The 13,837-nt window shown below is 61.5% G+C and overlaps 2 protein-coding genes across 3 annotated transcripts; one reads left to right on the top strand and one right to left on the bottom strand.

The window, feature by feature from the left end:
• Positions 1-3,469: 3,469 nt before the first annotated feature.
• PFKL (phosphofructokinase, liver type) lies at positions 3,470-9,752 on the bottom strand. 2 transcript variants are annotated; one of them, XM_062498767.1, is made up of 22 exons: positions 9,668-9,752; positions 9,024-9,097; positions 8,853-8,930; positions 8,578-8,767; positions 8,240-8,405; positions 8,112-8,156; positions 7,917-8,025; positions 7,501-7,596; positions 7,329-7,421; positions 6,897-7,022; positions 6,745-6,809; positions 6,528-6,591; positions 6,295-6,441; positions 6,127-6,197; positions 5,952-6,039; positions 5,679-5,831; positions 5,376-5,540; positions 5,144-5,205; positions 4,701-4,812; positions 4,513-4,612; positions 4,292-4,397; positions 3,470-4,207 (listed from the first exon to the last, which is right to left on the bottom strand). In XM_062498767.1, the coding sequence occupies exons 1-22, from the start codon at positions 9,750-9,752 to the stop codon at positions 4,060-4,062; spliced, it is 2,343 nt and encodes a 780-aa protein (XP_062354751.1). In that variant the 3' UTR covers positions 3,470-4,059. The 2 variants fall into 2 exon arrangements, with proteins under 2 accessions (XP_062354751.1, XP_062354750.1); XM_062498766.1 differs by having other exon boundaries at positions 5,679-6,039; positions 9,668-9,722.
• A 2,260-nt stretch (positions 9,753-12,012) lies between these two features.
• Positions 12,013-13,837, top strand: PROCR (protein C receptor). Its single transcript, XM_062499646.1, has 4 exons — positions 12,013-12,114; positions 12,211-12,447; positions 13,377-13,643; positions 13,725-13,837. Exons 1-4 carry the CDS (start codon positions 12,057-12,059, stop codon positions 13,835-13,837), a joined length of 675 nt encoding a protein of 224 aa, XP_062355630.1. The 5' UTR covers positions 12,013-12,056.

The following is a 13,837-nucleotide window of genomic DNA, read 5'->3' as shown; positions in this document are numbered from 1 at the left end:
ATAAAACTGCATTTTCCAAGTTTTATAGAGCTGTTAAGTACAAACTAAACTGTTGTGACATACCAAATAAACCCAATTATCCCTCAAGGCTGTCTAAGTGGTGGCTGGGTTCAGCAAAGGCCTGGCTGGGGGCACTGCTCCATTACCTCTGGTTCAGGGAGTGCATTGTGAGCCCTGCAGAGCAGGAGGAGGGCTGGGAGCCCCGCGCCTTCCCGCTTCACTGCACCTCTGAAACGGTGAGCCTGCTCCCAGCTCTGCTTTGAGGAGCCACTGGGCTGCCTTGCAACCTTCTTGCAACCACAGCAAAGGCAGGGAGCAAAGGAGCTGGTGAGGAAAGCTCGGTGCAGAGCCAGCTGGGCAGGACGATGGCCCTGAGATATGGGACATGAGCCCTCTGTGCCTCCCAGCGCTGCATTGGTGATGTGGCCTTCCCATGGCCCCCCTGCCCCTGTTTGTGCAGTGTCCAGGCTGTGCTGCCAGGAAGGAATTCTCAGGGCTGGTGACAGCCCTGTGTCCACAAGCCTGTCTGCCTGACCTTGGTGGGAAGGGACACAGTTTGACCCTTGTCACTCAGGGGGAGATTTGCTCATGCCTTTAACTCCTCAAAAGACCTTTGTTCTTGCCTTCTGCGTTAAACCCAGCCGCAGTTGTGTGATTTATGATGTCCCAGACTTCCTTTGGCAGCCAAGGCCTGGGAGACTCATTCAAGTCTTCTCCCAGGCCCTTGGCCTGTCCATGTCAAGGAACAGGGGAGTTGTTGTTGGGGTGAGCTGGACCCCCAGCTTTTCTGGGATGTGAGCGATCAAAGGAAGCATCCATCAAGACTTGGTCATGGGCCTGGTGGAGCAATCTCCATGCCCTTGAGGCCACCCTGACAATTCCTGGAGAAGTTGGGCTGCTCACTGCCTACGTGCTGTGCTTGTTATCCTTGGCTGCTGCTGGTGCTGCCCTCAGAGCTCCCAACTGCTCCTTGCAGCATCCCTGCACACCCCAGGGGGAGCTCAGCCCCTCCAGGGCCTTGGCAGCCTGCCTTTCGCTGCAGGATGCTCCTGGAGCCTTGCTCTGCCCACTTTTCAGGGTGGGCTGGATATGCTGGGAAGTCTGGGAGCACAATTATGTCCCCTCCTGCTCATCCTCGGGATGCAGTGGCTGTGCCTGTCCCTTTTCTCCCAGGAATTTGGGCCTCCAGGTATTTTTTTTTTTTGGTGGAAATGAGGTGTGAGGACTGTAGTGACTCCAGTCCCTCAACGTGCAGCTGGTCTGAGCCTGGAGACATCCCTGTCCCCATTCACACCCCCAACCTGTTTGCTGCAGGACTGTGCTGCCGACAGATTTTCCACATGACCTGCTGTCACCCTGCCCTGCCTCAGCTGGGAATATCGAGTGGTGAATGCAGATGATTCCCAGCTGTGGAAACTGCCAGCAGCTGTACTGAGCCACTTCCGTTCAAACCATCCTCAGAGACTGAGAGGCTGGTGGTGAGGCAGGTGTGAGGTCCATGGCTGAGGGAAGGAAGGAAGAAGTGGGCTGGGGCTCCCACAAAGTGGACGGGCACATAGGAGAGTGGAAGAGCCCATTTCCCACCCAGGAAATGGAGCTCCAGGAAAAGCCAGGTCTCTGCCTGGGGTCCCCAGAGCATTCTCATTCAAGAGCAGCAATGCTGCCTCCATCAGCAAGGTCTGCTTCTTATGGGCCCAGGGAGGAGACAGAAGTGGACTCTTCCTCCAGAGCTTAAAATGTGGTCAATTAGGGGAAAAACACGGAAAAAGTGGAATCATGGAATGGTTTTGGGCAGGAAGGGACCTGGAAGCCCATCTCATTCCACTCCCTGCCATGGGCAGGGACACCTCCCACTAGCCCAGGTTGCTCCAAGCCCTGTCCAACCTGGCCTTGGACACTTCCAGGAATGGGGCAGCCACAGCTTCCGTGAGCAGCCTGTGCCAGGGCCTCACCATCCTCACACCTGATAATTTCTTACCAATATCCTGTCTAACCCTGAAGCACTGGGAAGCCATTCCCTCTAGGCGTGACACTCCAGGCCCTCGTCCAAAGTCCTTCTCCAGCTTCCTTGTTGGCTCCTTCAGGCACTGGAAGGCCACAGTGAGATCACCCTAAAGCTTCTCCAGGCTGAACAATCCCAGTTCTCCCAGCCTTTCCTCCCAGCAGAGCTGCTCCATCCTCTGCTCATCCTGGTGCCTCCTCTGGACTCTCTCCAGCAGCTCCAGCTCCTTCCTGTGCTGGGCCCCAGGGCTGGGGCAGCTCTGCAGGTGGGGTCTCACCTGAGTGGGGCAGAGGGACAGAATCCCAATCCCTCTCCTGCTGCCCAGGCTGGAGGATCAGCCCAGCATAGGGGGGTCCTGGGATGGGGCATGGCCAGCCCTCACCACCTGCAGCCCAAGTCCTTCTCCAGGAGCTGCTCCATCTGCTCATGCCCATCCTGGATTGATCCCGGGGGCTGCCCCAACCCACGGGAAGCACCAACACCTGGTGGTGTCAAACCTCATGAGATTCCCATGGGTCTGGAGCTTGTTCAGGGCCCTCTGGATGGCCCTGTCCTTCAGGAGTGTCACTGCACCCTCAGCCTGGTGTCACCTGCAAACCTGCTGAGGGTGCCTCGAACCCTCTGTGTCAGTGATGCACATCTGGAGTATCACTGCTCCCAGTACAGAGCCCTGGGACACCCCTGGTCACTGATGGCCACTCTGAGCCACTGACCATCCAGCCAATTCCTTATCCAAGTCCATCCATGGAATCCAGCTCTGGCCAATGCAGAGAGAAGGATGGTGGGTGGGATTGTTTCCAGGCTGTATAGAAATCCGAATGAACGTCATCCATAACCTTTCCCTTGTCCACTGAGGGAGTAATTCCCATCAGGGGGCAAGTCAGGGGGCACTTTCACTTGGGGACAGCTCCAAAATGACGGCATGTTTGACCCCAAAGACTGTGATGTGTGCTGGTGCTGTCCTGCGGGCTGGAGCCATCAGCCAACAGCCCCAGGAGGAAAGTGGCCTGGGAAAGGGGCTCCCTGTGAGCATCTGGCACAGGCCGAGCGCACAGAGCTCGGCCAGGCCAGCACACTTGGCCAGCACTCTGAGAAACTGCCTCCCAAACGAGCACAGCACCACCCTACAGCACTTGGCTGTTTCCCTTGAAGGTGGGAACCGAGTGATTTTTGTCTGGAATTGGCGACACGATTGCAAAATAATGCTGACTTTGCACCCACCATGAGCTGGACAGGAAGGAGAAACCACCTGTGGTTCTGCTCTACCAGGCTTTAAGGAAGCACAAGACCAGGAAATCTCTTGGCCCGGCATTAACCCGGCTTGGGAAAACCACAAGTCTTTGCTTGTCCCCCTACCCTGCCCCTATCCTGCCACCTGTCCCCCCCAACAATGACCACTCCAGGAGGCAGGTTTGGCTCCAGAAGGTTTTATCTCTAGAGGAGAGGAGCAGCGCCGCGGGAGGTGCAGGATCCGGGGGTCACGGTGCAGCAGTGAGGTGACGGACACGGCGCCCACAGCCACGTGGTGACATCGCAGCCAAGCGTCATGCAAGGGGACAGGGGCTCGCCAGGACCCCCGTGCTCAGCCCTCCAGACCCCCACGGGGGATGGAGCTTCACCAAGGCTCAGGGAAACCCAGAAGCCCCCGGAACCAGCTCCGAGCCAGTCTGGGATGGCTCCGCTTCCTCCTCACTCCCCTCCCGCACGTGGGGCAGGCGACTACAAGCAGCAGCAGTTGGCTCAGGCGGTCAAGCCGCTAAATAAGGACTCAAAATACCCCATCATTAAATAATAATAAACTATTAAGGGAAATTTAAGGGTCTGGGCTGCGCGGCTGGGCTCAAGCAACTCTTCTGCATCCGCACACGGACCAGAACCCACAGCAGTGATTCGAGGCAGGATAGTGCCGTGCTGGGAGCCAGCACCAGGCTCTGACTGCTGTCAGGGGTTGATGGCAAAGCTACAGGGCTACTGAGAACAGAGGGGACACAATGCTCCCCCAGCAGCACATGGGCACAGAGAGGACACGGCGGGGGCTACGGGTCAGGCTGGTGGGACTAGAAGCCTTTCTCGATGCTGAGGGTGCGACGGGTGACGTGCTCCATCTGCCCCGAGATGTAGTCGGTGAGGCTGATCTGGTAGTTGGCGAGCATCTTCAGCATCAGCCGTAGGTTCAGCCACCACTGCTCCTGGGGCAGCCTGTGCCTGGCAGGAGGACACAGCTCTAGAGCAGACAACCCGGGAAGGTTCCCCTGGGAGCGGGTGAACCGCTGGGGCATGGGGACTTACTCAAAATCTGTGACTTTCTTGAGCTCCGTCACGGGGCTGAAGGCCACCACCTTCTTCCGCAGCCCGATCACACAGGCAGTGTCTCCAGAGTTGGCAAACACGCGCCCTGGGAGGGGGATGCTGCTGACCTTGGCCACCTCACTGGGGGCCAAGCTGGGAAGCCTGGAGCAGCAGCCACCAGCTTCCCCCACCCCCCGTGGGAGCCTCAGCCCTCAGCTCACCTTTGCTGTAGACTTGCTGCAGCTTCTCCGACATCCACAGCACCGCCTTCACCCCCAGCTTGGTCCCATAGTTCCGGTCAAAAGGAGTCGGGGCTCCCCCCTGGGAACAAAGAAATGGGGATGTCAGGGTTTGCCCAGCTCTCAGGGCCAGCAAGGCCCATGTCACCCTGTCCCCTGCACCTCTGTACCTGCTGGAGGTGGCCCAGGACATTGATCCTGCAGTCAAAGATGCCTTTGCCTTCGGAGGAGTAAAGGTTGTAGAGGAACTCGGTGGTGTAGTGCTCGTGGCACTTCTCATTGCTGGGGAAGGAGCAGAGGGAAGGGCTTGGGGGGCTGCTCCTTCTGCTGGCATGTCCAAGGGTCCCCCTTTGTTTCCCGTAACACCTTTTTTGTGCTGTTTTGTTCTCTCTGAGGCCCAGAGCCCTGGCCTGTGTCCCAGGAGGACCCTGTGGCTGGAACGGGGATGGCAGTGGAGGCACCCAGTGTCCCCACAGCTGAGCGAGTGCCCACTGTGCCAAACCTCACTGTGCCCAGGACCCCTCTCTGGCCATGGGAGGGGCTCAGCCCCAGCCTTGCTCCCTGCCACAGGGCTGGGGTTTGCAGTGACTGTCCCCAAGGGCCCCCAACTCACCGCAGCACCAGCCCTCTCTGGATATCCGTCTTCATTTTGTCAGTCAAGTGCTCCACGTTGGCCTGCAACACGAACACCAAGATTCCAGCAGCCATCCCACACTGTCCAGTCCTGACATCAGCCCAGCACCTGCACGGCATGGCCATGTCCTACAGCTCCTGCCCTGCTCTGGAATCCCCCTTCCCCAGCTTTCCTTCTCATTTTAGCCAGAGAGCCATCCCTGCCTGCTCACCTTTAAGTCATGGATAGTGAAGGGGTCCTCATAGACGTAGGCAGCGTCGGCGCCCACGGCGATGCCGGTGACCGTGGACAGGTACCCGCAGTAACCCCCCATGGTCTCCACGATGAACACGCGGCGCTTGGTGCCCGAGGCTGACTGCTTGATGCGGTCGCAGCTCTGTGCCCAAACAAGGGGAGGTCACACCAGGGAAAGCCACCTTTGCTTCCGTGGCACGGGACATCGGCCGCTCTGGGCCATGATGGAAGGTGGAGGAGCGCGGTGGCCCCCTGAGCTGTCCCCGTCCGTGTCCCTCACCTCCATGGCGGCGTTGACGGCCGTGTCAGAGCCCAGGCTGAAGTCGGTGCCGGGCACGTTGTTGCTGATGGTGGCGGGAATGACGCACATGACGATGCAGAGCTCCTCGTACTGCCCACGGGCCTCCACCAGCTGCAGCACCCCCTCGTACGCCTGCAAGCAGCCGAGGGATTGGGAAATGCTGGCCCTGCAGCCAGATCCACGTTCCAGAAAGATTCCTCTGGGATGCCCACAGCCACCCCAGCCCCCACTGAACCAAGGATTCTGCCGCACCTCAAAGCCCCCAATGACCAGCAGCCCCTGGATGTTGAATTTGCGCACGTTCTCCACGATCTTCTCCATGCAGGTCTTGGGAAGCGTCCTGTGGTGGGGAATGGGGGGCAGACGATGGGGTGAGGATGGTGGGGACACCCCTCACCTACGCCCCCATCCCCAGGGCTGCACTCACCTCTTGGTGCCCAGCATGGAGCCGCCACGGCCCAGCCATCCTGCCACGTCGTGCCAGCCCACCTCGCGGACCTGCGGGCACCAGCGACAGCTTAGGGGTGGGAACAGCCCCTCTCCCCCAAGCACAAGCCCATCCTCCAGGACACCCCAGGCTCACTGTCCCCCTTACCTGCCCCTTGGCCAGGCCCTCGAAGCCGTCGTTCACCACATAGATGGTGTGTCCCTGGCAGATGCCGATGCGCACGGCGGAGCGCACGGCAGCGTTCATGCCGGCGGCCGGCGCTCCCACGTTCAGAATGGCCATGCTGAAGGGGCTCTAAAGGGAAAGAGATGGGAACAGCACATCCCTGCATGTCCCCAAGGTGGGCATGGTGTGCCCTGCTGCTCCCCATCACCCCTCACCTTCTCCTGAGCTGGCTTCTGGTGTGCCAGCAGCTTGTAGATGTTCCAGTTGTTCTCAAAGCTCCTGCAAGGACATATGATGTGTCTCCAAGGCACATCTGGGAGAAGGGGGAGTCTCCCCAGTGCCCCTTCTGGCTGCAGGAACCAACAGTTTCCCCGCAAGGAGAAGCCCCTATCCAAGAGGGTATCTCCCCCAGTCCTGGTCTCTGATCCTCACCTTCCACGGAGCTGGATGGCCTCCTCAAACCTCTTCTCATCCATGGCCTTCTGCACATCCTTTGTCTTGGGTGGGGAGAAAGATGCAGCACAGTGACACCGACGTTCACAGGGAGGGGAGGGGGACCCCCACCCAAATTCCCCGGTACTCACCACCTGGACACACTCCATGAGTGGCAGCCGCACCGACTGGTTCCCGGACAGGCTGACCACGCAGGCCGGGGTGTCCGGCGTGGCCTCCAGCAGCGCCATCACCGCCTCCATCCCCATCTTGCTGCTCTGCAAAGGGACAGGGGCACCTGTGACACTGGGAACACCAGTGCCAGCTGAGTGAGATGCTCAGGGAGTCTCCCAAGGCCTTGGAAACCACATGGCTGATGATTCACTGATGATCATCAACTGGAAAGCTGATGGTTTTATTTAAAAATCCATGGAATTTGGAGTAAATGCGGAGAAATAGGTGCACAGCTCTGCCCAGCACAGCAGAGCTGAGTCCATCCGAGCCTCACCCAGCTGGCAAACCCTTTCTATTGGGCCGAGGGATGGCAGGAGCAGGGTTCCCCTCTCTGTCCTCCCTGGACCTACCAGCACACGGTCAAAGGCGGACGGGGTCCCTCCCCGCTGCACGTGGCCGAGGACGGTGACGCGCGTGTCGAAGCCCAGGCGTTGCACCACCAGCTGTGGGGAAGAGGGGACATCATGTTGGGGACCCACCGGTGTCCATGGGTGCCAGGCTGGTGCCGGGGCAGTCTCTTACGTCCTTCACGTAGTTGGAGGAGATGGGTTTGCCGCTGCGGTCGATGGCGCCCTCGGCGATGATGATGATGTTGAGCCGCGAGCCCCGGCTGCGTGTCTGGCACGAGGGGAGGACAAACGGCCGCCACGGCTCAGCCAGAACTCACCGTGAGCCGTGTGTGAGTGCCCTCCCCTTCCCGATATCTGTGCTGCCCCGGGGGTGGCTCGGGTCACGGGCAGCTGAGCCCCCAAGCCAGCGCTGCCCCTGGCACGCGAGGGCTGGATTTGCACTCGGCTGAGTGCCCCGGTTCACAGGGACAATGGCGGCAGCTCCCGAAGCTTCGCAGGGGCCGGGCACCGGCTGCAGGGCTCAGCCCGGGCCCCTGCAGGGACTCCCCAGAGGGAACAGGGGATGGGATGGCAGGAACCCCCCCTCACCTCCCCGAGCCTCTCGCACATGAGGTCCTCCCAGCCATCCTCCGGAGGGGATTCCGGGATGAAGAGCCAGTCGGCGCCTGAGGCCAAGCCGGACACCAGTGCCAGGTACCTGAGGGGACACGGTGGTGACAGCACTGGCCCCAAAATGTGGCATCCCATCCCACCGATGGGCTTCCCCACCCACGGGGGGCTTACCCGCAGTGGCGACCCATCACCTCCAGCACGAACGTCCGCTGGTGGCTGCAAGGACACGGGTGGGAAGAGAAGGAGGTGGGTGGGAGTGATGGCTGGGGTGATGCAGCCCCCAGCCCCGTCCCTCTCACCTCTGCGCCGTGGTGGTGATGGCGTCGATGACCTCCATGATGCGGTGCAGCGCCGAGTCGGTGCCGATGGTCATGTCGGTGCCGCAGAAGTCGTTGTCGATGGAGCCCACCAGCCCCACGATGTTCAGGCGGCAGTTCTTCTTCGCCACCTCCTCGCTGATCTGCCCTGGGGGAGGTCACAGCCACCACAGCGGTCACTTCAGGGTACTCATGTCCCCGCCACCACAGGGCTGGAGCGCAGCCCTCCTTGGGGTCACAGCACCGGGGTGACCCTGCAGACCTCACCACCCCGAACACCTTCCTCTGTCCCACCCAGGTGTTGGGAGTGGCTGACCCACCATCTCGGACCAGCTCCTCGAGCAGCCCAGCCCACTCGGAGCGGAAGATGTCAGCGCCGGTGAGGCTGCCGTCGCCGCCGATGACGCACAGGTTGGTGATGCCGTGCTCCACCAGGTTTCGGGCGGCCCGGAGCCGACCCGCCCGCGTGGTGAAGGCCTTGCAGCGGGCACTGCCGATCACCGTCCCGCCCTGGGGACAGAATGAGGCAAGTGGCTTGTCACACACCTCCGGGGGGCTGGGATCTGGGGTCCCGTGGCCCCGTGGTGACCCTCACCAGCTGGATGATGTTGGACACGCTGAGCCAGTTGGCTTGTTTGATGTTGTCACCTCCCTCCACCAGCCCCTCGTAGCCCTGTGGAGAAGCAGAGGGTGGAGGTGAAAGGTATCCCAGCACCGGGGGGGTGGATCCCCCCCAACCATGATGGGGAGCAGGGGGATCCCAAACCTCATAGATGAGGAAGACCTTGGCTCCCACGTATATCCCCATGCGGGTGACAGCGCGGACAGCGGCGTTCATGCCTGGAAAAATGGTATGTGAGCTGGAGTGTTCCCACGGGATCCTGTTCTTCACAGGGGATGGGATCCTATCGGTGACCCGGAGGTGTCCCTTCGAGCGGGGGGAACCCCACGGCACCCTGCACCCCACAGGGAATGGTATCCTATGGGTGACCCTGAGGTGTCCCCTTCAGTGGGCGGGGAGCCACGTGGGCTGAGACCGGGGAAACTCAGCGCACAGCCGGGCCCGCGGCCGAGAAACTGCCCGGGAGCGAGAGCGAGCTGCTTATCCCGGGGGGAAGGGGGACGAGGATGGGGACAGGGACGGACACGCTCCCTCCATGAGGCTTCCCCCATGGGGCTCCCGCCGTCCCACGGCAGCGGCCCGAGGGTGATGGGGTCGGGGAAGCACTCGGGAGGGAGGTCCCCATCCGCCCGCCCCGGGGAGGAGCGCGGGCCGCGGTCACAGACACGGACACGGACACGGACAGGGACAGGGACAGGGACACGGACACGGACACGGACACGGACACGGACACGGACACGCGGGGAGGCCGCGGGCCCGGCCCGAGCCCCCCGCCCCGCCGGGCGCACCTTGTGCATCACCGCCGCTGGTCAGGACGGCGATGGCCATGCCGGCCCCCGCCATCCGCAGCCGCTCCAGCTCCGCCGCCGCCATCGCTGCGCTCCCGGCACCGGCGCCGCCGCCGCGGACACGCCCCGGGACACGCAGGGACAGGGGACACGCCCCGGGACACGCCCCGGGACACGCAGGGACCGGGGACACGCCCCGGGACAGGGGACACGCCCCGGGACAGGGGACACGCCCCGGGACACGCCCCGGGACCCTCCCCGCCCGCCGCGGCGGAGCCACGGCCGGGGTGACATGGTGTGCAGTATCGTGCCCGACAGTGGGTACATCCCCCCCCCCCCATCCCGGACCGAGCCATCCTGCGTGAGATCCGTCCCAGAGTCCTGATAGAGATGCCCAGATGCTCTCCGGGACATTTGGAAAGTCCTGGGTCAAGTCCCATGTGACTGGAAAAAAACCGGAGTCCTTGTCCCCATCTTTAAAAAGGGTGGAAAGGAAGAGCCTGGGCAGCGGACCTACCGCCCATCAACCTTCCCTCTGTGCCTGGGGACATCCTGGGACAGACCCTCCTGGAAGCTCTGCTGGGGCAGGGGAGGATGGGAGGTGGATGGGGACAGCAGGGCTGCGCCAAGGACAGGTCCTGCCAGACCAACCCCCTGAGCTTCTCTGATGGGGTGACTCCCTCAGAAGGGTTATGGGTGCATTTTATCTGGATTTCTATACAGCCTGGAAACAATCCCACCCACCATCCTTCTCTCTGCATTGGCCAGAGCTGGGTTCCATGGATGGACTTGGATAAGGAATTGGCTGGATGGTCAGTGGCTCAGAGTGGCCATCAGTGACCAGGGGTGTCCCAGGGCTCTGTACTGGGAGCAGTGATACTCCAGATGTGCATCACTGACACAGAGGGTTCGAGGCACCCTCAGCAGGTTTGCAGGTGACACCAGGCTGAGGGTGCAGTGACACTCCTGAAGGACAGGGCCATCCAGAGGGCCCTGAACAAGCTCCAGACCCATGGGAATCTCATGAGGTTTGACACCACCAGGTGTTGGTGCTTCCCGTGGGTTGGGGCAGCCCCCGGGATCAATCCAGGATGGGCATGAGCAGATGGAGCAGCTCCTGGAGAAGGACTTGGGCTGCAGGTGGTGAGGGCTGGCCATGCCCCATCCCAGGACCCCCCTATGCTGGGCTGATCCTCCAGCCTGGGCAGCAGGAGAGGGATTGGGATTCTGTCCCTCTGCCCTACTCAGGTGAGACCCCACCTGCAGAGCTGCCCCAGCCCTGGGGCCCAGCACAGGAAGGGCCTGGAGCTGCTGGAGAGAGTCCAGAGGAGGCACCAGGATGAGCAGAGGATGGAGCAGCTCTGCTGGGAGGAAAGGCTGGGAGAGTTGGGATTGTTCAGCCTGGAGAAGCTTTAGGGTGATCTCACTGTGGCCTTCCAGTGCCTGAAGGAGCCAACAGGAAACATGGAGAGAGACTGTGGACAAGGGGCCTGACAGAGGGGAATGGTTTCACACTGCCAGAGGGCAGGGTTAGGTGGGATACTGGGAAGAAATTGGCTGTGAGGGAGGTGAGGCCCTGGCACAGGTTGACCAGAGAAGCTGTGGCTGCTCCATCCCTGGAAGTTTCCCAGACCAGGTGGAGCAACCTGCGTGTCCCTGCCCATGGCAGGGAGTGGAATGAGATGGGCTTTCAGGTCCCTCTCCACCCAGAGCATTCCATGACAATATTCCATGCCATAGCATGGAATATGGGGCTGTGTGATGCCATTATGTGCCACCCTAGGCTGTGCCATGTTCTGCCACTGAGACAAGCTGGAGCTTTTACTAGAAATTTCACATTTTTAGATTTTTAATTTATAATTATCTTAGGTGTAATTAAAACACAAACCTATGGAGGAAGCCCTGCCATGGATTTCTCATCCTCACTATCCATCTCAGCTACCCAGAGTGTCACCCCTTTCCAAGGAAGCGTGTCCTGTTGCTGGATGCCCTCTCCACACCAGGTGGGTGCAGTGCTCCCTCCAAATACTCCCCATTCCCTGGAAATGGTCCCCATCACCGTGTCCCCCTCGTCTCCCACATGCCCCAGGGGAGTGGGACAGAGCCCTTCCCAGTCAAAGGATGGGGAAACTGAGTCAAGTGCTGGCAGTTCGCCCAGTTCCATCTGTGCCGGGGGGAGCTCGGAGCCTCATCCTGCATCCTCAGGCGCCGCGGAGCCCGGCATATCCGGCAGGGAAAGGGTGCGGGTGGCTCATGGTAAGGAAATGGGAGAGACCTGGCCGGAGTCCCGCTCTCCTCCTCCTCCAGCCCCACCTCCCCGGCCCTCTTAACATCCCATGGGCCGGTCGTGGGGCCAGCAGCGCGTCCCCGGCGCGGCGCCATCCCCGCGATGCTGCGGCTGCTGCTGCTGCTCAGCGGGGTCCTGGGCTGCGGGGCGGAGCAGGCGGGTAAGGCAGGGACGCGGCGGTGCTTGGGGACACTGGGGGTGCCTTGGGGCACTCGGGGCTCACGGGGAAGTGGGTGATGTGCCACGTCTCCCGCAGCCCCGCTCGCCTTCACCATGCTCCAGCTGACCCGCGTCTACAAGGGCAATTCCATGTTCCGGGGCAATGCCAGCCTGAATGGGCAGCTCAGCCATCTCCTGGAAGAGAATAATGTCACCCAGGTGCTCCCGCTGGAGCCTCCGGACGCCTGGGCCCGGCGGCAGAACGAGGTGATCACCTACTTAAGGAATTTCAGGCAGCTGGTGCAGCTCTTTAACAAGGAGAGACCCATCAAATGTGAGTGGTACCCGGGACAGGGGTGGGTGCTCCGGGGAAGGGGAGCTTCTTCCGCGCTGCCCCGGCACGGGGGTGGCTCTCAGGGACAGATGGGCGAAGGGATGGGGACACGGCCATGTGCTAAACTTCTCTGTGGGCAAAGGGAGCCCTTCTGTGGAAACGAGAATTCGGAGCACACACTGGGAACGGGATCATGCTCAACCTGTTGCTGCTCCACAGGAAAAGGGCTGGGAACTGCAGCCTGTGGGGTGGTGAGGTGTAGGAACCCTGTCTGCTCCCTGCCAGTGCTCTGCCTGCTCCCAGCCTGCATCCTGCCTGCATCCCACCTCCATCCCACCTGCTCCCTGCCTCCATCCCACCTGCTCCCTGCCTCCATCCCACCTGCTCCCTGCCTCCATCCCACCTGCTCCCTGCCTCCATCCCGCCTGCATCCCACCTGCTCCCCGCCTGCATCCTGCAGCTTGTGGGAACGCTATTTGTGCTCCTGCCTGCTCTGCCCCACAAACCCGGTCGCCTCTGCTGCTCCTGCCCGGGGTGTGCTTTCCTTTCCTTTCCTTGGTTACCCCCAAACCGGTTTTGCCCCAACCCCACCTTCCTGTACTCCTGGTGAGCCCGGTGTCACCGCGGGGTCTGTGGCACGACCTGCCCTACCCCTCCCGGTGTCCGTGTCCCTGTCCTGGTGTCTCGCTCCACCCACAAGAGCCACGAGCAGCTCTGTACCCAAAACCTCCCTCTCTGTAAAACCCGAGCTGTGTGGAGACAAGGGAGGGAAAACAATCCAGGCCGCTGGAAAAGTCACTGCCATGGTGAAGCGTGGGTGGTGCAAGGCTGAGGCTGGGCGAGCTCGGTGCCCAGTTTGCTGCTGGTGAGGTCCGCGGGGTACTGAGGGTGGGAGCGTGGTGACCCTGTCCCCTCCCTCTGCCCCGCAGTCACCCAGCACCTGCGCTGCAACCTCGGCTGCCACCTCTACCCCAACGGCACAGCCCAGAGCTTCTATGAGGTGACCCTCAACAGGACAGCGTTCCTCAGCTTCCATGTCCCCAACGCCACCTGGGAGCGGCGCTGGCCCGGCGAGCTCCCGGTGGCCACCTTTGCGCAGGAACAGCTGATGAAATACCCCATAACCACCCAGGACCTGCAGTATTTCCTCAACACCACCTGTGTCAGCATCCTGCAGGCTCAGAGCACCAGGACAGGTCCGTGGTGGGGCTGAGGCCGGGGGCAGGGATGCGGTGGCGTGGCCCTGTCGTCACCTCCATCCCTCTCGCCTCTTGCAGGAAAAGTCAGCGGCCGATCGCGCACTCCGCTGGTACTGGGGCTGGTCCTGGGAAGCCTCGCCCTGCTGGGAATGGCCCTGGGCATCTTCCTGTGCACAGGAGGGAGCTGCTAG

The sequence above is a fragment of the Cinclus cinclus genome, chromosome 10 (genome assembly GCF_963662255.1).
Source record: "Cinclus cinclus chromosome 10, bCinCin1.1, whole genome shotgun sequence".
In the NCBI taxonomy this organism is placed as follows: domain Eukaryota; kingdom Metazoa; phylum Chordata; class Aves; order Passeriformes; family Cinclidae; genus Cinclus; species Cinclus cinclus.
This window is presented reverse-complemented; position numbering and strand designations above follow the sequence as displayed.